The sequence below is a fragment of the Eucalyptus grandis genome, chromosome 8, assembly GCF_016545825.1.
Source record: "Eucalyptus grandis isolate ANBG69807.140 chromosome 8, ASM1654582v1, whole genome shotgun sequence".
NCBI classification, from domain to species: domain Eukaryota; kingdom Viridiplantae; phylum Streptophyta; class Magnoliopsida; order Myrtales; family Myrtaceae; genus Eucalyptus; species Eucalyptus grandis.
Window position 1 is genome coordinate 45,728,362 of NC_052619.1, and position 17,928 is coordinate 45,746,289.

Sequence of the window (17,928 nt, forward strand, 5' to 3'; positions counted from 1 at the left end):
AAAATAGCAAATTTATGGTGGAAAAGTAGTGAATCAAAAGCCGGTTTGCATTGGAAGTGATGAGAAATTATGAAAACAAGGAAAGACGGGGAGGAATAAGTTTTAGAGACCTACTGTGAATAATGCTCTTTTGGGTAAACAAGCTTGGAGGATGGTAAAAAATCTGGATGCTCTGTGTAAATTATTTAAAGGGCTATACTTTTGTCAAAAAGACTTTTGGCATGCTGAAAAAGGGCCCAAACCTTCTTGGGGTTGGAAAAGTTTACTTTTAGGAAGGGAAACTATTGCGGATTCAGTGAGATGTTGATTGGAAATGGTCAAAATGTCAATATCAGAATAGACAAATGGCTGAAGAGAGGATTAATTGGAGGGCCAGCAAATAAAAATGACCCACAAAAAGTGTCTGAGTTGATGAATTTTGAAGCAGAACAAGGGAATCAATCGCTGTTATATAATCTTTTTGATGGGCAGACTACTCAGGAAATTTTTGCAATCCAAATTAATCGTCATATTACAATTGATGAACTGATCTGGATAGGCACGAAGAATGGATCCTATACAGTCAAAAATGGATATAACATCTTAAGAGATAGAATGACAAAAAACAGAGCACTGGAGCATCCCTATTCCTCATATCAAGCATCGTCAAAATTATGGAATGCAATATGGAAAATGCGGACCAGCCCTAAAGTGAGGATTTTTGTTTGGAATGTTTGTCAAAACGCCATCCCATCTAAGGAGAACCTATGGAAAAGAAAGATCGTACCTGATCTGGTTTGTGATTTGTGCCGAGATAAGGTAGAAACAGTTGAACACACGCATCTACTTTGCCCTTGGACTGCAGGGGTTTGGAACCACCTGGAAATTAATCTACCAATCGACGCACAAGGGATTGCACGAATGGATGAGTGGGTAGCGCGATTTATCAGAAGAAATGTGAACTTACCGTCTCTGGAAACGGTCGGGAACCTCCTATGGCAAGTATGGAAGGAGTGCAACAATTTTATTTTTCGAGGGACTAAACCGGATGCCTGCAAAGTGGTAGATCTAGCCTGATTTCAGCAAGAAAGCTACCTTAAATGGGGATTTTCACCTATACAAGTAGAAAAAAAAACAAAGATCTGGCCATTGTTCATACAGCAGCAAGCCCTGGCAGCTGGTTCTTTCAAGATAAATGTTGATGGGTCATTGGGCGAAGGATCAACGGAAGGAGCAATGGCGTGCGTTGTCCGGGATTCTTTCGGCAGCATGGTTGATGGATTCATGAAACGGGTTTGGGCGGAATCAATATTTCAGCTGGAAACCTTAGGCGTCGCTGAAGCTTTGAAGTATGTAAAGCAAAAGAAATTGGGGAAAGTTGTCGTGGAGTCGACAACCGAAGTCTTGTGAAGTGTTTAAAGTACTTGGACGATGGGAGCTGGGAAGCACGTGCAAATGTGATGGAGTGCAGATCGATTCTTCAGCAAATGCCACAAGTGGGCCTCTCTTTCCGCCCACGGGCTGCCAACGCAGTAGCGGACTGGGCCACATGCCAACAAAGACGAAAGACCTTGCCTTCCAACTGGTGGGCTGCTCCACCTCCTGGCTTATGGGCCCTTTTATGTTTTGATGCCCCAAATGTTGGGTCTAATGTTTCTACTTTATAATATAAATAAAATGTCCTATTATATATATATATATATATGTGTGTGTGTGTGTGTGTGTGTGTGTGTGGGGGGGAACTCTTCTAATCTTATAATTGAAAATTATGGGCTAAGTGAGTTGGAACCTACGTTATCTATGTGTGGGCATGCGAATATTTAATTTTCATACTTGTAATGAATTTGTTGGAAAAATATTAGGATGTTATCATTTTGAGACTTAATTTTTGCAAGTAACCATTAGTAACTTTGTGGGACATTATTATGCTAAGTGAAGTGCTTAATTGCTTAATTTCACCCATATCAACATTTTTAGGGAGAGCAGGTGGATGATGAGGAAAAGGCCGGTGTTTATCGACATGAAGATGTGGAGTTTTGTGATGATACAAACAATAAGATGTTACTCACTTTTTTTTTCCCTTTCTTCTTTCTTCTTTCTCCTTGCTGGTATTATATTATATTATTTATAATTATAATGGGTTGCTTCTCTTTATTGGTGGCATTACATGGACAATGGTCCAGTGAAGCCCAATTATATTTAGACAAGTGGCTACTAGTCTTTGCCTAGATATATTCAGAGGCGTGTGAAAGAATTGAGAAACTGTCTGGACTGGACTAGACTAGGATCAGCGGTTTCCATGAGAGTCGGTCTAGTTCTCGGTCCCAATTTAGTGGAACCAATATCTGTCCAGTTACTGATTCTAAGCGTGGAATTGCCCATCCACCCATCCGAACCGAATGGGCGGGACGCTGTATATATATAATATTTCATCTCAATTACTTAATTATCTCGTAGTTTTTTGACCAAATATATACGTATATTTGACTAATTCTGTCTCTTGAGTATGTAATAGGATTAACTCCTTACTTTTCTTTTTCATTCTAATAATCCATTTACTTGTCTTCTCAATCAATACAAAATAAACAAGCGAAGAGGAAGGAGAGAATTGATTGGAGATGTCTATAAGTATTGCAAGGCTTTGTCAACACGATATGAAATTGAGAACCTAATTAGGTTTCTCCTTTGATTAAATTAGGTGGACGTTAACAAAATATGGATCAAGTGATTAATATTTTAATTTCCGTAGAAGTTAGGACTTTAAAGGTGAAGTTTAATCCTCCACATGTTTCCAGTTTTAGGAAACTCTAAGACTACCACACCATAATATTTGAAAAAAATTAAGTTTTTAGCTAATGAGTATAGTCTAATCATTTTTCCCTATAGTTTTTAATCCTTTATCAAAATTAGTGGCTCGCAGTTAAACCTGTATATAAGGGCCGAATAAGCTTTGGTGCTCTAAATAGGAACTAGGTTTATCATGATATTACTTGATTAATGCAATTTTGTAGGGATTGGGTATCCGTTTTATGGATCCACCAAGGAATCGGTTCCTAATGGGTGGTCCCCAGTTCTAAGTTAGGAACTACCTACCCGAATCATACTCACCCCTAGCTTTAATGACAACTCCATAGCCAATTTCTTTTAATTTTTTTTTCATATTAATACCATGAAAAATTGCAAATGGATCCACACATGATGAATTTACCCCACAACAATTTTTTTACTATTAAAAACCTCAATCTAGTATATTTGTGATAATTATACCCTCAATTGATTTTCGTTAAATTAGATTAATATAACAAAAAACCACAAGCTGCTAACCATCGATTGTCACATGTCATTTAATACGCTGGTCAAATTAATTTCCGTTTGAGGATGTACAGGAATGACTCAAGTATTTAAATTCCTCAACACCATCTCTCTCTCTCTCTCATGCTAGCGGCCGTGAGTACAAGGTCGAGGACATGTTGCGAGCCAACTTCGGCCACCTTGAGATCAAGTTCGCGAAGGTCCAAATGGTAGCCCTCATGTCTTGCCAGTCTGAGTTTGGTCCCTCACAGCCCCTCAAGGGTGTGAGGATCACCACCTTTGAAATCTTATTAGAAAAGTAAGGGGGTGTGAATGGGTCAGGTTGGGTACTTAGGATACTTGAACCTACGTGAATAAAAATGGGGCTGTGCTTTACCTGACCTAACCCGGTATCCGGAACTTATCTATATTGCTTTGTTTTTGCTATCAAATAAAATAATAACTTCACCCCCTTCTCACATATTCTATACTTATATTAATAGACTTGATAAAATAAACTCTCCTTGGCCTCAACAATTCTAAAAAATGAAAGGCATCAGTTATTATTAGCAGACAATTATTAAAAAGAAAAAAGGAAAAACCCGACCCCACTTGAACAAAACCCGATCCAATATTTGGATTAGGTTTCCTTCCAGTTCGAATAATAAGAGAAAAATTGGACATTGTGGATGATTCAGTTCTGAAACACATCAAAGAAAGCCTACGCTTTCACTCCCAAATGTGTGTGCCAAGCAAGCCAAGCCAAGGAAGACTGATGCCCGAGGGAAAGGTATCAATCTGAGCACATCCTGGTATACACTTTGATTAGATGGGTCAGCGCAGAGCCAATAGCAATCGCGCACTTAAATAACAACATGCTTTCATACTTGTTAGCTCAAATAGGCATAACTCAGCCAGAGAACAATCTCTTTTCTTTTAATATGATAAATTGCTTTTTTCAGCATATGGAACTGCTAGTGGTCTTGTAAAGCACCGTGTGGACTTTATTTGAGGTGGTTGTTCTCTCAGCTCATTTTTTTAAAGAAAACCAATAGAAAGTGCATATGGAACTGCTGGTGGTCTTGTAAAGCACCGTGTGGACTTTATTTGAGGTGGTTGTTCTCTCTGCTCATCTTTTAAAGAAAACCAATAGAAAGTGCATATGGAACTGCTAGTGATCTTGTAAAGCAGCGTGTGGACTTTATTTGAGGTGGTCGTTCTCTCTGCTCATCTTTTAAAGAAAACCAATAGAAAGAGAGCCCTGGGAAAGGAGTTGGGACTCGGGACTGCAGTCTCAATCAGCATCTCAAAAATTGTGGTCTCTGCTAAATTACAAATCACCAGCGAATGAAAAGTAACTATGTTCTTTGAAAATGCTTTCACCGAAATCCTTTATCTTGAAATTTTATGCAAAACAATCACATAATTAATTTTTAAAAATTATTAGGTGCTCAATGAGTGCCATGTAAGATTTACACAAATCATTTCACCATTACCAAGCGTCGATCAAGGCATGTAGGATGTCCAGCGTTCATATTAGTGATTTATGGTCCAAAAATGAATAGATTGATTGAATTTGCACAAATGCAAAACGTTCACGACTCAATTAATAAAATAAAAATTTAAGACTGAATTAACACAATTATAATAAATTTAGTACTTTTTGGTAAAAAAATTGCATTAGCTCACCCAAGCATACCAAAATCACTTGAGTTTTCAAGTACAAATTGGATTTTGCATGGTCTAGTCACAACAATTTATTTTTCTTTTTCCTTTTTTCTTTTTTTACATCGCAATCTACTCCGTCCATTTTTTTTTTTTTTTGGGATCTTTTCTCGGACAACCGTCGTCACACGGATCTCTACCACAGGCGAGCGCACACATCATGCAATGGCATTCGCTTATGGCACGTTTAGTAACAATTTTGTTCTGAGGAACAGTTTTTTTATGAGAAATGGCTTCTTTTTTTTATTCCCTGGAACAATTTCTTAGTATAAGAACACACTTGTGTAATCGCAAACAATTTATAATCTTTGGACGAAAATGCGTTTTGTAAAATTATATAATTTCATTATTTCCTTTAATTTTTAATATTTTTATTATAATTGTGTCTTTTTTTTTTTCCTTCTTCGGTCGAAGGTGACTAGCTGGGCGAGGGGCAAACTTGCCAGTCCTTATCTTTAGGGTCTTGGGAAAGAGGTCCTCCTCATTTCACATAGGTGTCTTGGGAGGACTGTGCAATGTCATCTGTGCCTGTCATTTCATCCTCCTGTGATAATACAGCTTATCTGAAGTCCTCGAGTGCTAGATTATAATGATGTCATGTGGTAGGTACATTATAGTTCTAGACATCTTCAGGAATGGTTTTATTGAGCCTCACCAGGCCACTAGAAAGGCTTGACCTCGCCTAGGCAGCGCGATCTAGGCGAGGCTGAGGCTCGCCGTGGCTCGGCGTGTCCAGGGCCAGTGACACTCTTTGGAATAAAGAAAATATAAATTATTGTTTCAATGAATAGAAATTTTTTTTTTTTTTAACAAACAGGCCCTTGCCCGTCGACAAAAAAGCAGCCGAACACCGCGTGGCATTCCCGTAAATTCATTCCCGGAATTTTCTGGCCCAGAAATTTCTGGTCAACTCCAACTCGAGTGTGGCATTCCCGTACTTTTCTGGGACGAGATCGGGTGGGGCCGGAGAAGGGGTACTTTCCTTTCCTGGGACGAAATCGCGGAGACAGGGCGTGATTTTCAGAAGGGGCTTGATGTTTCCTCGTCTATTTATACCGCCATCCATGCTCCTGCATTTCCATCGTCTCCTTCGCTCGCTCTCTCTCTCACTGCAGATTTTTGTTTCAGACCTCCGTCGAAAAACCCGAAGAAGACAAAAAAGAATGGCCTTGTCTGTGGAGAGAGCCGCCGGCCGCCGCGAGTACAAGGTCAAGGACATGTCGCAGGCCGACTTCGGCCGCCTCCAGATCGAGCTCGCGGAGGACCAAATGCCCGCCCTCATGTCCTGCCGCCCGGTGTTCGGCCCCTCGCAGCCCCTCAAGGGCGCGAGGATCACCGGCTCCCTCCACGTCACCCCCCAGACCGCCGTCCTCATCGAGACCCTCACCACCATGGGCGCCATGGTCCGCTGGTGCTCGAGCAACACCTTCTCCACCCCGGACCACGCGGCAGCCGCCATCGCCTGCGACTCCGCTGCCGTGTTCGCCTGGAAGGGCGAGACCCTCCAGGGCTACTGGCGGTGCATGGAGCATGCTCTCGACTGGGGCCCTAGTGGCGGCCCCGACCTAATCATCAGCGACGGGGGTGACGCCATCCTCCTCATCCATGAGGGCATCAAGGCGGAGGAGGCCTACGAGAGCACTGGGAATCTCCCCGACCCGGCGTCCACTGACAACCCGGAGTTGCAGATCGTGCTGAACATAATCAGGGATGGGTTGGAGACCAATCCGAAGAGGTATCACAAGATGAAGGGGAGACTTGTCGGAGTCTCGGAGGGGGCCGCCGCTGCTGTCGAGAGGCTGCACCGGATGCAGGCCAACGGGACTCTCTTATTCCCCGTCATTAATGTCAACGACTCTGTCATCATCAAGACCAAGGTACTAATCTAGTCACTCCAATTTTATATGATTTGAGTAGAGTCACGAGTAGCTCCATATAATCTTTTCTGGGAACACAGTGCTCTTGCATGAAACAGTTTCAAAACTTGTGCGGTTGCCGCCCCTCCAGGCCGGACGGTCTAATGACGGCCATCGACGTCAAGATCGCTGGTAAAGTTCTCGTGGTCTGTGGATATGGAAACGTGGGCAAGGACCACGCTGCTGCCCTCAAGGAGGCCGGTGCTCGCGTCATCGTGACCGAAATCGATCCTATTCGTGCTCTCCAAGCTCTCATGAAAAGTATCCAGGTCCTAACCCTGGAGGATGTTGTCTCCCAGGCTGACATCTTTGTCGTCACTGCCGGCGGCAGCAAGGGCATCATCACGGTCGACCACATGAGGAAGATGAAGAACAACGCCATCGTCTGCAACACCGGTCCCTTCGATAAGGCGATCGACATGCCTGGCCTTGAGAGCTTCCCGGGCGTGAAGCGCATCACCTTCAATCCCCAGACGGACAGGTGGGTCTTCCCCGATACCGAGTCGGGCGTCATTGTCTTGGCGGAGGGACGCCTCGTTAACTTGGGTTGCACCATCAGCCACCCTAGCTCGGTGATGTCTACCTGCTCCTTCACGAACCAGGCGATGGCCCAGCTCGAGCTGTGGATGGAAAGGGACACCGGCAAGTATGAGAAGAAGGTCTACGCCTTGCCCAAGCATCTGGACGAGAAGGTGGCCAGTCTTCACCTCGCCAAGCTCGGCGCTAAGCTTACCAAGCTTAGCAAGGAGCATGCCGACTAGATCAGCGTCGCCGTTTTAAGATTCTTGATATTTAGCTAAGTATGGTTGGATATATTCCGAAAGCAGGAAGTTGGCTGATTAATCGTCGATAATAAGGTGGGCCATGATGAAGTTTGGAAGTCCAGTAGAATTGATACATATATGTACATATGTATATGTATAAATGTGTATCTAGAAGAGATTGTGATTTGTGTGTAAGACCTGGTCCAAATCTTATTACTGAAGTTTTCCAGCTATAAATAAAAATTGAAAGTAAAGTAAAATAAACTCCTCCTGATCTCAATGATTCTCAAAGTTGAAAGACGATCACTGTCATAAGTGGACGATTGTATATAGTATTATTAAAAGAACCAAACCGGCCCGAAAAAAAAAAAAAAAACCCGACCCGATATTTAGACCAGGTCTCCTTCCGGTTCGGATGATAAGAGAAAAATGGGACATTGCGGACGCTTGGGTTCCGAAACTCACCGAAAAACCAACGCTCTCTCCCTTACCAAATCCATCCGTCTCCCACATCGCATCTCGGTCTCCCTGTTTTCAAGGTTCGATCTCGGATTCACTCTTCCTCTCTTTTTTATTTTCTTTTCCACGATTTCGTCGCTCGGGAGATAGTTCAGAAGAGCGTCTTCAAGGCTCTGTCGAATTGGATTCTGCTTGTCGAGCGTTAAATTTGCTCTGTTGGAGGATTTGTGTAAACGTCGAAATGCTCGTTGTGTTCGTCAGTCGTGTCCTGTGCAATTATTCAGTTGGCGGAGGGAAAAGGTGCATAAAATCATGAACAGAGGCGTGGTGACAGAGAACCCTTCTCTGGGTGGCCTTCTCTAATTAGCTGAATACTACTATACATCGTAGAGCAGCAATTTGTAGAACAGAACCTGTCAATTGTATGCGGTGTTTTCAAGATGTTCTGCAGAGTCATAGAAGAGAGGCCTTGTTTTCAAGAAGTTGTGCAGAGTTAATAGTTCAGCATGTATATATGTGCTTGTCATAAGTTTGTAATCTCACTCGTTAATGTGGTTTTTTAATCCTGAAAGTTGCAGGACTACAGCTTACATGCTACATAGTGCTTTTCTAGTTATTTGTCAAGAGGGTGCAGAGGACTACAGCTAACATACTACATCGTGTCTTTTTATTTGATTTTAGGGGAAAATTGGTTGGGCACATTATATCTGATTATAAAAATAACTTGCAGGTTCCAAGTTTCTTAGATAGAAGGATTGCAAAATGTCTACAATGAGGGATCTTAGTGCCACAAATAGAAGGCGGAGATCCGTTGTCTGGGATCACTTTGAAAGGGTTCCTTGTGCAAACAAGAGCATTAGAGGCCGTGCCCATCTTGAGTTTAGTATCAAAGGCCGCATTTAGCATAGGAGGTTGTGTGCTTGATGCGTTTCGTAGTTTTATGACCCCAAGTATGGTGGAGGCTCGTATATGTGCTCAAGATTGGCTACGATCTGCACCACTTTCACTTTCAATTGAGGACTTGGAAGAACACAAAGTTTTTGAGTTCAGTAAAAAAAATAATATTTTTATAGAATATTTAAACCCTTTCATATTACAAAGGTTACTTTAATTCTCATTTTCATTTTGAAATTAATGTAGAGTTGTTAACTATGATCATGGAACCGAACTCGATATTGGTTCCTCTTGACGATTGACAAAGTTGGAGATTGGTACTTTTTAAACCAATTACTTATTTTTATTGCAAATTCACTTCTTCATATTCTGTATTAGGTGTTTAGTGAGTGCTGTCTTCTTCATTTCCTGCTTGCAGGTTGACCTTAGTTGAGCAGGAAAACCAATGGTGTTTCTGGGTGTGCTCTGTTTCTGTTAGTAGTCCTTCATGTATGTTCAGAGTTTTCTTTTTTAACCTTTCTAAGTTGACTAGGGACCGGACCAGAATGTTAGAAACATATCTTCTTAGAGACTCATTCCTTGCTTCTGTTACAGATAGTTGGTAGTTGCGTGGACAGATGGAACCTAATAGTGAGTTCTCTCATGCACGGAAATCTTTGTAGTGTAATCTCACATGCACAGAGAACTTCACCCTTTATGTATCAGGCATTTACTGATTATTTTCTTGTTCATTTCCTACTTGTAGGTCTAGTAACTCTGCTTACTTGTACATGTCAATAGCCTTCACCAGAAATGTCTAGATTATACTACTTATTTCTGTGCGCGGTTGATTACTATCTTCTTTTTCCTTCCTGTAAATTTAGCCACCCAATAGCCAAAATCCTGTTGAGAGGTATCCAGTGTTCATGTTCGCAGCCAATGCATGCAATTTTCCATTATCTTAGAGGGAAAATGTCTCTACATTAATCTGCATTACTTTTCAACATGGGGGTCCAATGCATGCAATTTTCCATTATCCTTAGAGGGAAAATGTCTCTACATTAATCTGCATTACTTTTCAACATGGGGGTAAAATGCTTTTTCCACTGTGCGACTGATAATCTGCTGTGACCTGGAGCCAAACAATGTTCTTCTTGATAATGAAATGACAGCCTATGTAAGTGATCCTGGTTTGGCAAGGCTGTGTCAAGGTTGGGTAGATCATGTGAATCAATTTAGCTTGCTTGGTATCAAGGGTACCACAGGATATGCTGCTCCAGGTACGATTCCTTGAGAATTTGCTTCTAGTGATATTGTGATCCAGGGGGCGACAGTACTCGTGTTTAATCGGAAGGGCAGGCATGGGAGCCGAGCTACCTAGTCTCAGAGACTTGTACAACTAAGGAATACTCATGCTCGGGAAGACCTACCAGTGAATTATTCCGAGATGAACTGAAGCTGCACAAGTATGCTAAGATGGCATTGCCTGATTGTGTTCTTGGGTTATTGGACCAAATGATCCTGCAAGAGGTCTTGGAAGAAGTATGAGACTTTTGCAATTCCTATCTCGGCAATTTAAAAAGCAAGCAAAACCGAATCTTTGCTCTCCGTGCTGAAAGTTGGAAGTGGCGTGCTCAGAAGAATTTATATTTCAAGGAAGAATGAACATGAGAGCCGTTGTAGTGAATTCTTTCTATATGGGATGAATATATATTGGAACTGAAGTGCATGGAAGCTCCTGACATGGATAATGCCAATTTGAGCATTCCTCATTCACTACCGCAACTCTTCACATCCCAAATTCCACCATGTGATGAAGTTCCGGAATTCCAGTTTTTGCTTTTTTATCGTTTACAAATTTGTCTCCTTTTGGAAAGGAAGTCCTTGCAAGTCCTTGCTGAGCGTGATTGTCAGGTGGTCATCTTGTTACAAGTGAATCTTATGTTGATTAGTAATTAGCATCATGTGTAAGCTCGTAATAGCATGAAAAACAAAAGAACCGACCAGAACCGTGTCGTTGAGTCGGGTTGTACGCAGGATCAGGTCAGAGTAGACACGTTCCCTTCATGTTTTGGTTTTTAGTGAAAATCCAGTATAAACCGCTGACACCCTTAGAGCTCATGGAGCTTATTGATTCGACTCGAGCTATGGCTATTTTTAGTATTTAGTTTCGATTGCACTCATAAAGGCGGTAGTCCAAACACTGTAGCTTTCCTCGACTGGTTGGGTTTTGTTGACTCGAAAAGGTTATTTTTGGTTGATTTTTATATCAGATAGTGATCACTGAACATGGCAATACGATGGAGACTTGCTCATCTACTGTTGCAACAATTATGAGGGAGGTACTGTTGGCGTGAGCTGATTTGTAGGAGTGATATGTATAGAAAGAAAATATTTATATTTGCACGAGTTGATTTGTGGAGGTAATGCATATAGAAAGTGAGTATTTTACCAAATAGGCGATTGTTACCCTAGCAGTACTTGTATGTATGTATATATATATATAGCCTTGTAAAGAAAAAAAAATATACCGAAAAAAATGATAGTGATCTATTTTTTCAACATGGTATCAGAGTAGGAACCCTAGTTTTCTCCACACTCTTTCCACCGGATCTGATCGCTACACACTCTTTCCACCGGATTAGATAGCCGCTGCAACTTTAGGTTTTTCCTTGTGCTGCCATCGCACCGACCAAATCAAATCGTTGCCGTAGCATTGACTTGTGCTGTTGTTGCACTAATCTGACTTGACCAGAAATTCCTTTGGGAAGGAATTGTGATTGGCAACCATGACAAAGCTAACAGATGAGGTACCTCATCAAGACCAAGGAGAGAACTCAACAATTGCTTCTCTTCTAGAGAATCTTACGATGAAGCTGACACGGATTTTGACTCAGAGTTCAACTCAGGTATCAACACAATCCCAGGAGCCATCCATTGCACAAATCTCAGTCAAATTGGATGGATCAAATAATGGATTGTGGTCTCAAGTGGTGGAGATGTTCATCTCCGGTAAAGACAAGTTGGGTTATATTAATGGTGATCTCCCTCAACCCTCACCTACCGATCCTCAATTTCGAAAGTGGAAGACTGAGGATGCGATTGTGAAGGGGTGGCTAATCAACTCGATGGATCTTGCATTAATAGGAAATTTTATTCACTTCCCAAATGTGAAGATGGTATGGGACTCTATTGCAACAACCTTCTTTGATGGAAGTGATGCCTCCCAAGTTTATGACTTGAAGAGGCATGTAAGAAAGTGAAATAGATGGAGAGGAAAACTGTAATTGTGTGTATTCTGTATATCTGTTGTACATGTATGATTCTCCACTAATAACACTGGAGGAAGGAAATAAGATAGAAAAGAAAAAATAAGGAAATATACACTAATTTACATAATGATTCTTTGTCCTATTTTACCAAGCTAATTACCGATTAATCAAATCAATTATTGATATTAAGAATCAGTACTTCCATATTTCCAACACTTCCCCTCAAGCTGGTGGCCTGTATATGTCGAGAACACCTAGCTTGCTCAATAAGTATGCATGTTGTCTTTGGCACAATGGCTTGGTAAAAATGTCTGTAGGTTGCTCAACAGTTCCAATTCCTCTCGTTGCTATGATCCCTTCCCGAATCTTGTCCCGAGTGAAATGACAATCGACCTCTACATGCTTGGTCCTCTCATGAAAAATAGGATTAGCTGCTAACTTGAGTGCAGCATCATTATCACAGAATAATTCGCTAGATCCATTGACTTGTACTCTGAAATCTGAAAGTAGTTCTCGTATCCAAATTATTTCGCAAATAGTCTTTGCCATAGCTCGATACTCTGATTTTGCTGATGACAGTGATACAGTTGATTGCTTCTTTGTTTTCCATGAGATAAGTGATTTTCCTAATTTGATACAAAAACCAATAATGGACTTTCTTGTCATTGGACAAGTAGCATAGCCCGTATCACAATACGCCGTCATTCTCATGTCACAATCTCGAGACAGAAAAATGCCAAGTCCTAGGCATCCCTTCAAGTATTTCACAACTTTCAGTGCCGCATCCATATGAGATTGCTTCGGCATGTGCATGAATTGACTAAGTACTGCCATAACATAGATCTGGTCTTGTCATTGTGAGATAAATCAATTTCCCAACAAGTCGTTGATATCCTGATGGATCTTTGAGTAATGGATCCTTAATAGGTGAAGACGAGCTCGCATCATACTCATGTGTTGTCAACTTCGCATTCTGCTCAATCGGTACAACCGCTGGTTTACAACCCGACAATCCTGTCTCGGAGACGATTTCTAGAATGAACTTTCATTGACTGTGACATATTCCCTTGTCAGATCGAGCCATTTCAATGCCAAGAAAATACTTAGGAGGCCCCAAGTCTTTTATGTGAAAAGTGGCACTCAAGTAGTTTTTGAATTTTGCAATAGCCAGCTCATTATTTCCCATGAAAAGAATATCATCAACATATATTAAGAGGAAAATGGACAAAGTACCTTTAGTCCATGTGAACAGAGCATAATCATGTCTGGAATGCTGAAACCCTGCATTGGTCAGTGCAGCAGTGAACTTGGCATACCATTAACTAGAAGTCTGTTTAAGTCCATACAGGGATTTACGGAGACGACATACATGATACTCCCTCTGGCTGCGTAATCCCTATGGAAGCTTCATATAGATTTCTTCATCCAGATCTCCATGTAAAAAGGCATTATGAACATCCATTTGATAAAGCGGCCAATTGCGAAAGGCAACAATAGACAAGAAAGAGCGAACAATGACTTCTTTAGCCACGGGAGAGAATGTTTCATGATAATCAAAACCTTCCCGTTGCATGAATCCCTTCGCAACTAAACGAGCCTTATATCGTTCAATGGAGCCATTTGCCTTGAACTTGATTTTATAAACTCATTTGCAGCCAATAGGTTTTCGTCCGACGGGTAATGGAACAATATCCCAGGTATGATTTTCATGAAGAGCCTATAATTCTAACTCCATTGCATTTTTCCATTTGGGATCACGTGATGCCTCAGAATAAGAAGACGGTTCCTGCTCTTCAGAAATTCTACTAATGCAACACATGTGTTCTGGTGATAGTTGATTGAATGAAACGTAAGAAGATACAGGGTATTGTGTACCTGAAGAATCAACGTAGGACATATATAATCTTTTGTCCATGTAGGGGGTCGAGTGGAACGTCCAGAACGTCGAGGCTGCTCACTTCTTGGCTCTATTGGTATTGCGGGAGATGGCTTTTGATGAATTGTTGGCGAAGAAGTCATTGGGGAAATGGGTGAAGAATCTTCTTTAGGTGAAAGAACTATTGTATCATCAGTTAAGTTTGAATCACCTGGCGAGATCGAAATATATTCCCCTGGTTCAACTAGTACATACTCAGGTTGGACAGATAAATCTTCTTCTAGTAAGAAGGGTTGATGATCAGATCCTAAGCTTGAAGATGACGATGCTACTTCTTGAAATGGAAAAACATCTTCGTGAAAGATAACATTTCTCCTCACAAAGAAATGTCCTGTAGAAATCTCCATGACTCTATATCCTTTCTACATAGAAAGGGTATCCCATAAAAATGCACTGCATAGCACGAGGATCCATCTTACTTCGTGACCCTAAGACTGCTGCATAGCACAAACACTCAAAGACTCAAAGATGATCAATCACTGATTACTTTCCATAAAGCAATTCAAAGGGGGTCCGTCCTTCGAGAATTCTAGTTGGCATGCGATTGATCAGGTAAGTTGTTGTGATCACACAATCGCCCCAAATTTTTTTTGGTATAGACGCTTGATATTTTAAGGTTCTAGCTACTTCTAAGAGATGACGATGTTTGCGTTCTACAATCCCATTTTGTTGGGGCGTGTAAATACATGAACTCTCCTATATAATTCCTTGAGAAGATAGGAAAGAAGCACATTCCGCAGAAAAAGTTCGTGTCCATTATTTGTGCGAATCCTTTGGACAGGTTTATCGAATTGATTTTTTATGAGAGATAAAATTTTTGACAAATTAAAGAATGCTTGACTCTTGGATTGCATAAGGAAAACCCAAGTAGCACGAGTATAATCATTAACAATGGTTAAGAAGAATCGAGACCCGTCACGATGTGGAATGTGATAGGGTCCCCAAATGTCCATATGAAGTAAAGAAAATGCATTGGTAGCTCTCGATGTGCTAACAGGAAATTTTGTTCGAGATTGTTTTGCTAATGGACATATTGGACATTTAGAGTAAGGAAAATGTGCAGTATGACCCAATCGTTGATGAAAAATAATATCTTTATTACTAGCAATGACATAACAAGAAATGCTCCGATTGATAAAATCAAGATCTTTTTGGAGATTGGTCCAGAAGTATAGCCCTTCGGCGACACTACCCAAGCCCATCACTCTGCCAGTCGAAGGGTCCTGAGAGAAGCAACTTTTGGAATTGAATATGACACGGCAAGAATTGTCCTCACAAGCTTTTAAGACTGACAAGAGATTGAACTCAAAATCAGGGATGAAAATGACATTTTTAAGAACAATATTTGGACTGAGGTGAACAGTTCCAATTTTACTGAATGAATAATGTTTCCATTGGGCGGGCGGACGTCTGCGAGAATGTGGCTTTTCTTGAATACTAGAAAATAATTGCTCATTGCATATTATGTGGTCACTAGCACCTGAATCAATTATCCACGCATCAACTGATATTGAATTCGTCTTGTATGGAAAAGTACCTAAGAAATTTGTAATCTTGTCATTAGTTGACAGCTGATTCAATGCTTTCATAATATCCTGTACTGATCTTGGGTGATTATTTGATTTCCACTATCAATTCTCCTTGCTGAAACCTCGTAAGCTGCAATTTCTTTCTCCCTTGTCTTTTTCACTTGGCTTTCCATGTAATTTTCAGCATATGTCAATAGTATGGTGATGACGTTTACAATATTCACAATATTTACCCTTATTTTTGAAATTTTGCCCATTAGCCCTGGATGATGTGGCATGACGTGGGCCACCCAATGCCCTATATGCGAGTGCTGACATGGCCAAATAGGGGCTACTTGATTCGGTCGAATAAGCGGGCAAACAGTAGCCGTCCGATCGTCTCTACTGTGGACCGTTGGATTTGGCCGAATAAGTGATGGAATGTGAGCCGTCGAATCTTCTTCCACCATCCCAGCCGTTCATTCTTAAATTAGGGTTAGGGTTAGGGTTAGAGATCCCTCCTTAAGCGGCCCCAAATCGTCCTCCCCCTCTCTGCTCGAAACCCTCCGTTCCTCCGGCAAGGCCACAACCTCCATGAACACCCTGCAACGCCTCCGTCGAGTCAAAGCCTCTTTGAATAGCAGCAAGGGCGACTCCTGCGCCGGCTCTTCCATGCTCGGTCGTGGCTTGCCACTGGCTTTCCTCTTGGACAGCCAGTTGGTAGATCCGTCCGAGTCAGGGCATCGGGTCCATTGCCAAGATTTGTGATCGGAAATGTGAGTATGTTTCGTTTAAAATCAGTAAAAAAAATGAGTCACTTTCTCTCTTTTTGATTGCTCGGTACTATTGCAGCGTTGTCTTAGGGCCCTCGAGGTGTTCTTCAGCCGCTTCAAGCTCATTCTAGAGAGATGAGAGGCGATTGAAGCAAGTGGCGACTGATGAGTTCCCTTGCTTAAGTGGCGATTGAAGCAAGTGGCGACTGATGAGTTCCCTTGCTTAAGTTTCGAGATAGCTTGTGTAATGGTGAAGAGTTTCGCCAGATCGAGCCGTCCATATATCTCCCGAATGCTTGCCCAGGTGGTCCTTGAGTCCTCGGTTGGTGGAAGCCCAGCCGCAGCATCTGGAGCAAGACAGTTCCTAATCCAGGTACGAACTAGCTGGTTACATTTTCGCCAAAGGTGTCGCAGTCGTTCGTCGGTCGGATAGGGGACGGCTCCATCTAGGAAGCCGTCCTTGTCATTTGTCACGAGCGCTTGCCGAAAGTCGTGAGCCCAGGTATTATAGTTGTCAGGTCCGGTGAGTTGTATGCTAATAAGTCACAACTTTGGTCCGTTGGCCAACGACGTGTAAAGGGGATCGCTGGGCTCGAGACGACTTCCATTGAAGGGAAACACATAGGGTAAGAAACCGGGTTGGGGAATAGGGTAAGGATTCGTCCCGGCCACAGTGGAGTAGATCCATATCCAAAACCCAATCTGTCTATCTGATCCGCCACTAAATTAATTCTCTTGTGTTGGTCCATGTCCTTAAGGGTGATTTCTAGATCCTAACACATTTTCTTCTTCTGGTAAACCTTGCTGAGTCGACATATGGCTAGATTCAGTGGCCCATTGGCCATGAATTGGATACCAGCTGATGTGTGGCCATTGGACTGGACCCTGGGTTTGAATCATAGCAAATGGTTGAATAGTTGTAGGTAATGGAGCTGAGAATGCTTGCTGCAAAATCTGAGTTTGAGCAATATGGTCTGGTGCCAGATTCTCAGGAGAGTTGTTGGTGTCGAATGATTCCTCCACATGTGAGGTCATCTCTTGATCGTTGTTACTGCTGCTGGATTTGTTGCTTTGATTTCTAAGCATGATGTTTGATGAATGAATTCCTAACGGCCAGTCGATATGTTTTGCAGGGAGAAGTTTGCAACAACAATCGAAAAAGAAACTACCGAAGGCAATTCAAGGTATTTGCGGAAGCTAGATCAGAACGCGTCGCTCTGATACCATGTAAGAAAGTGAAATAGATGGAGAAGAAAACTATAATTGTGTGTATTATGTATATCTATTGTACATGTATGATTCTCCACTTATAATACTGGAGGAAGGAAATAAGATAGAAAAGAAAAAAATAAGGAAATATACATTGATTTACATAATGATTCTTTGTCCTATTTTACCAAGCTAATTACCGATTAACTGAATCAATTATTGA

The 17,928-nt window shown here is 41.6% G+C and overlaps 2 protein-coding genes and 1 long non-coding RNA gene across 5 annotated transcripts; all 3 read left to right on the plus strand.

Annotated features, from left to right (window-relative positions):
• The first annotated feature begins 6,158 nt into the window (after window positions 1-6,158).
• LOC120287831 (adenosylhomocysteinase 1-like) lies at window positions 6,159-7,700 on the plus strand. The gene is made up of 2 exons (XM_039301240.1): window positions 6,159-6,872; window positions 6,971-7,700. The coding sequence occupies exons 1-2, from the start codon at window positions 6,159-6,161 to the stop codon at window positions 7,670-7,672; spliced, it is 1,416 nt and encodes a 471-aa protein (XP_039157174.1). The 3' UTR covers window positions 7,673-7,700.
• A 406-nt stretch (window positions 7,701-8,106) lies between these two features.
• LOC104414591 lies at window positions 8,107-10,731 on the plus strand. Of its 3 annotated transcripts, none has more exons than XR_005545337.1 (2): window positions 8,107-8,214; window positions 8,865-10,731. It is a non-coding gene; the product is annotated as an uncharacterized LOC104414591 (long non-coding RNA). The 3 variants fall into 3 exon arrangements; XR_005545338.1 differs by having other exon boundaries at window positions 8,121-8,214; window positions 8,707-10,731; XR_005545339.1 differs by having other exon boundaries at window positions 8,121-8,214; window positions 8,713-10,731.
• A 1,065-nt stretch (window positions 10,732-11,796) lies between these two features.
• LOC120287275 lies at window positions 11,797-14,327 on the plus strand. The gene is made up of 2 exons (XM_039300022.1): window positions 11,797-12,258; window positions 14,199-14,327. Exons 1-2 carry the CDS (start codon window positions 11,797-11,799, stop codon window positions 14,325-14,327), a joined length of 591 nt encoding a protein of 196 aa, XP_039155956.1.
• The last annotated feature ends 3,601 nt before the right edge of the window (window positions 14,328-17,928 follow it).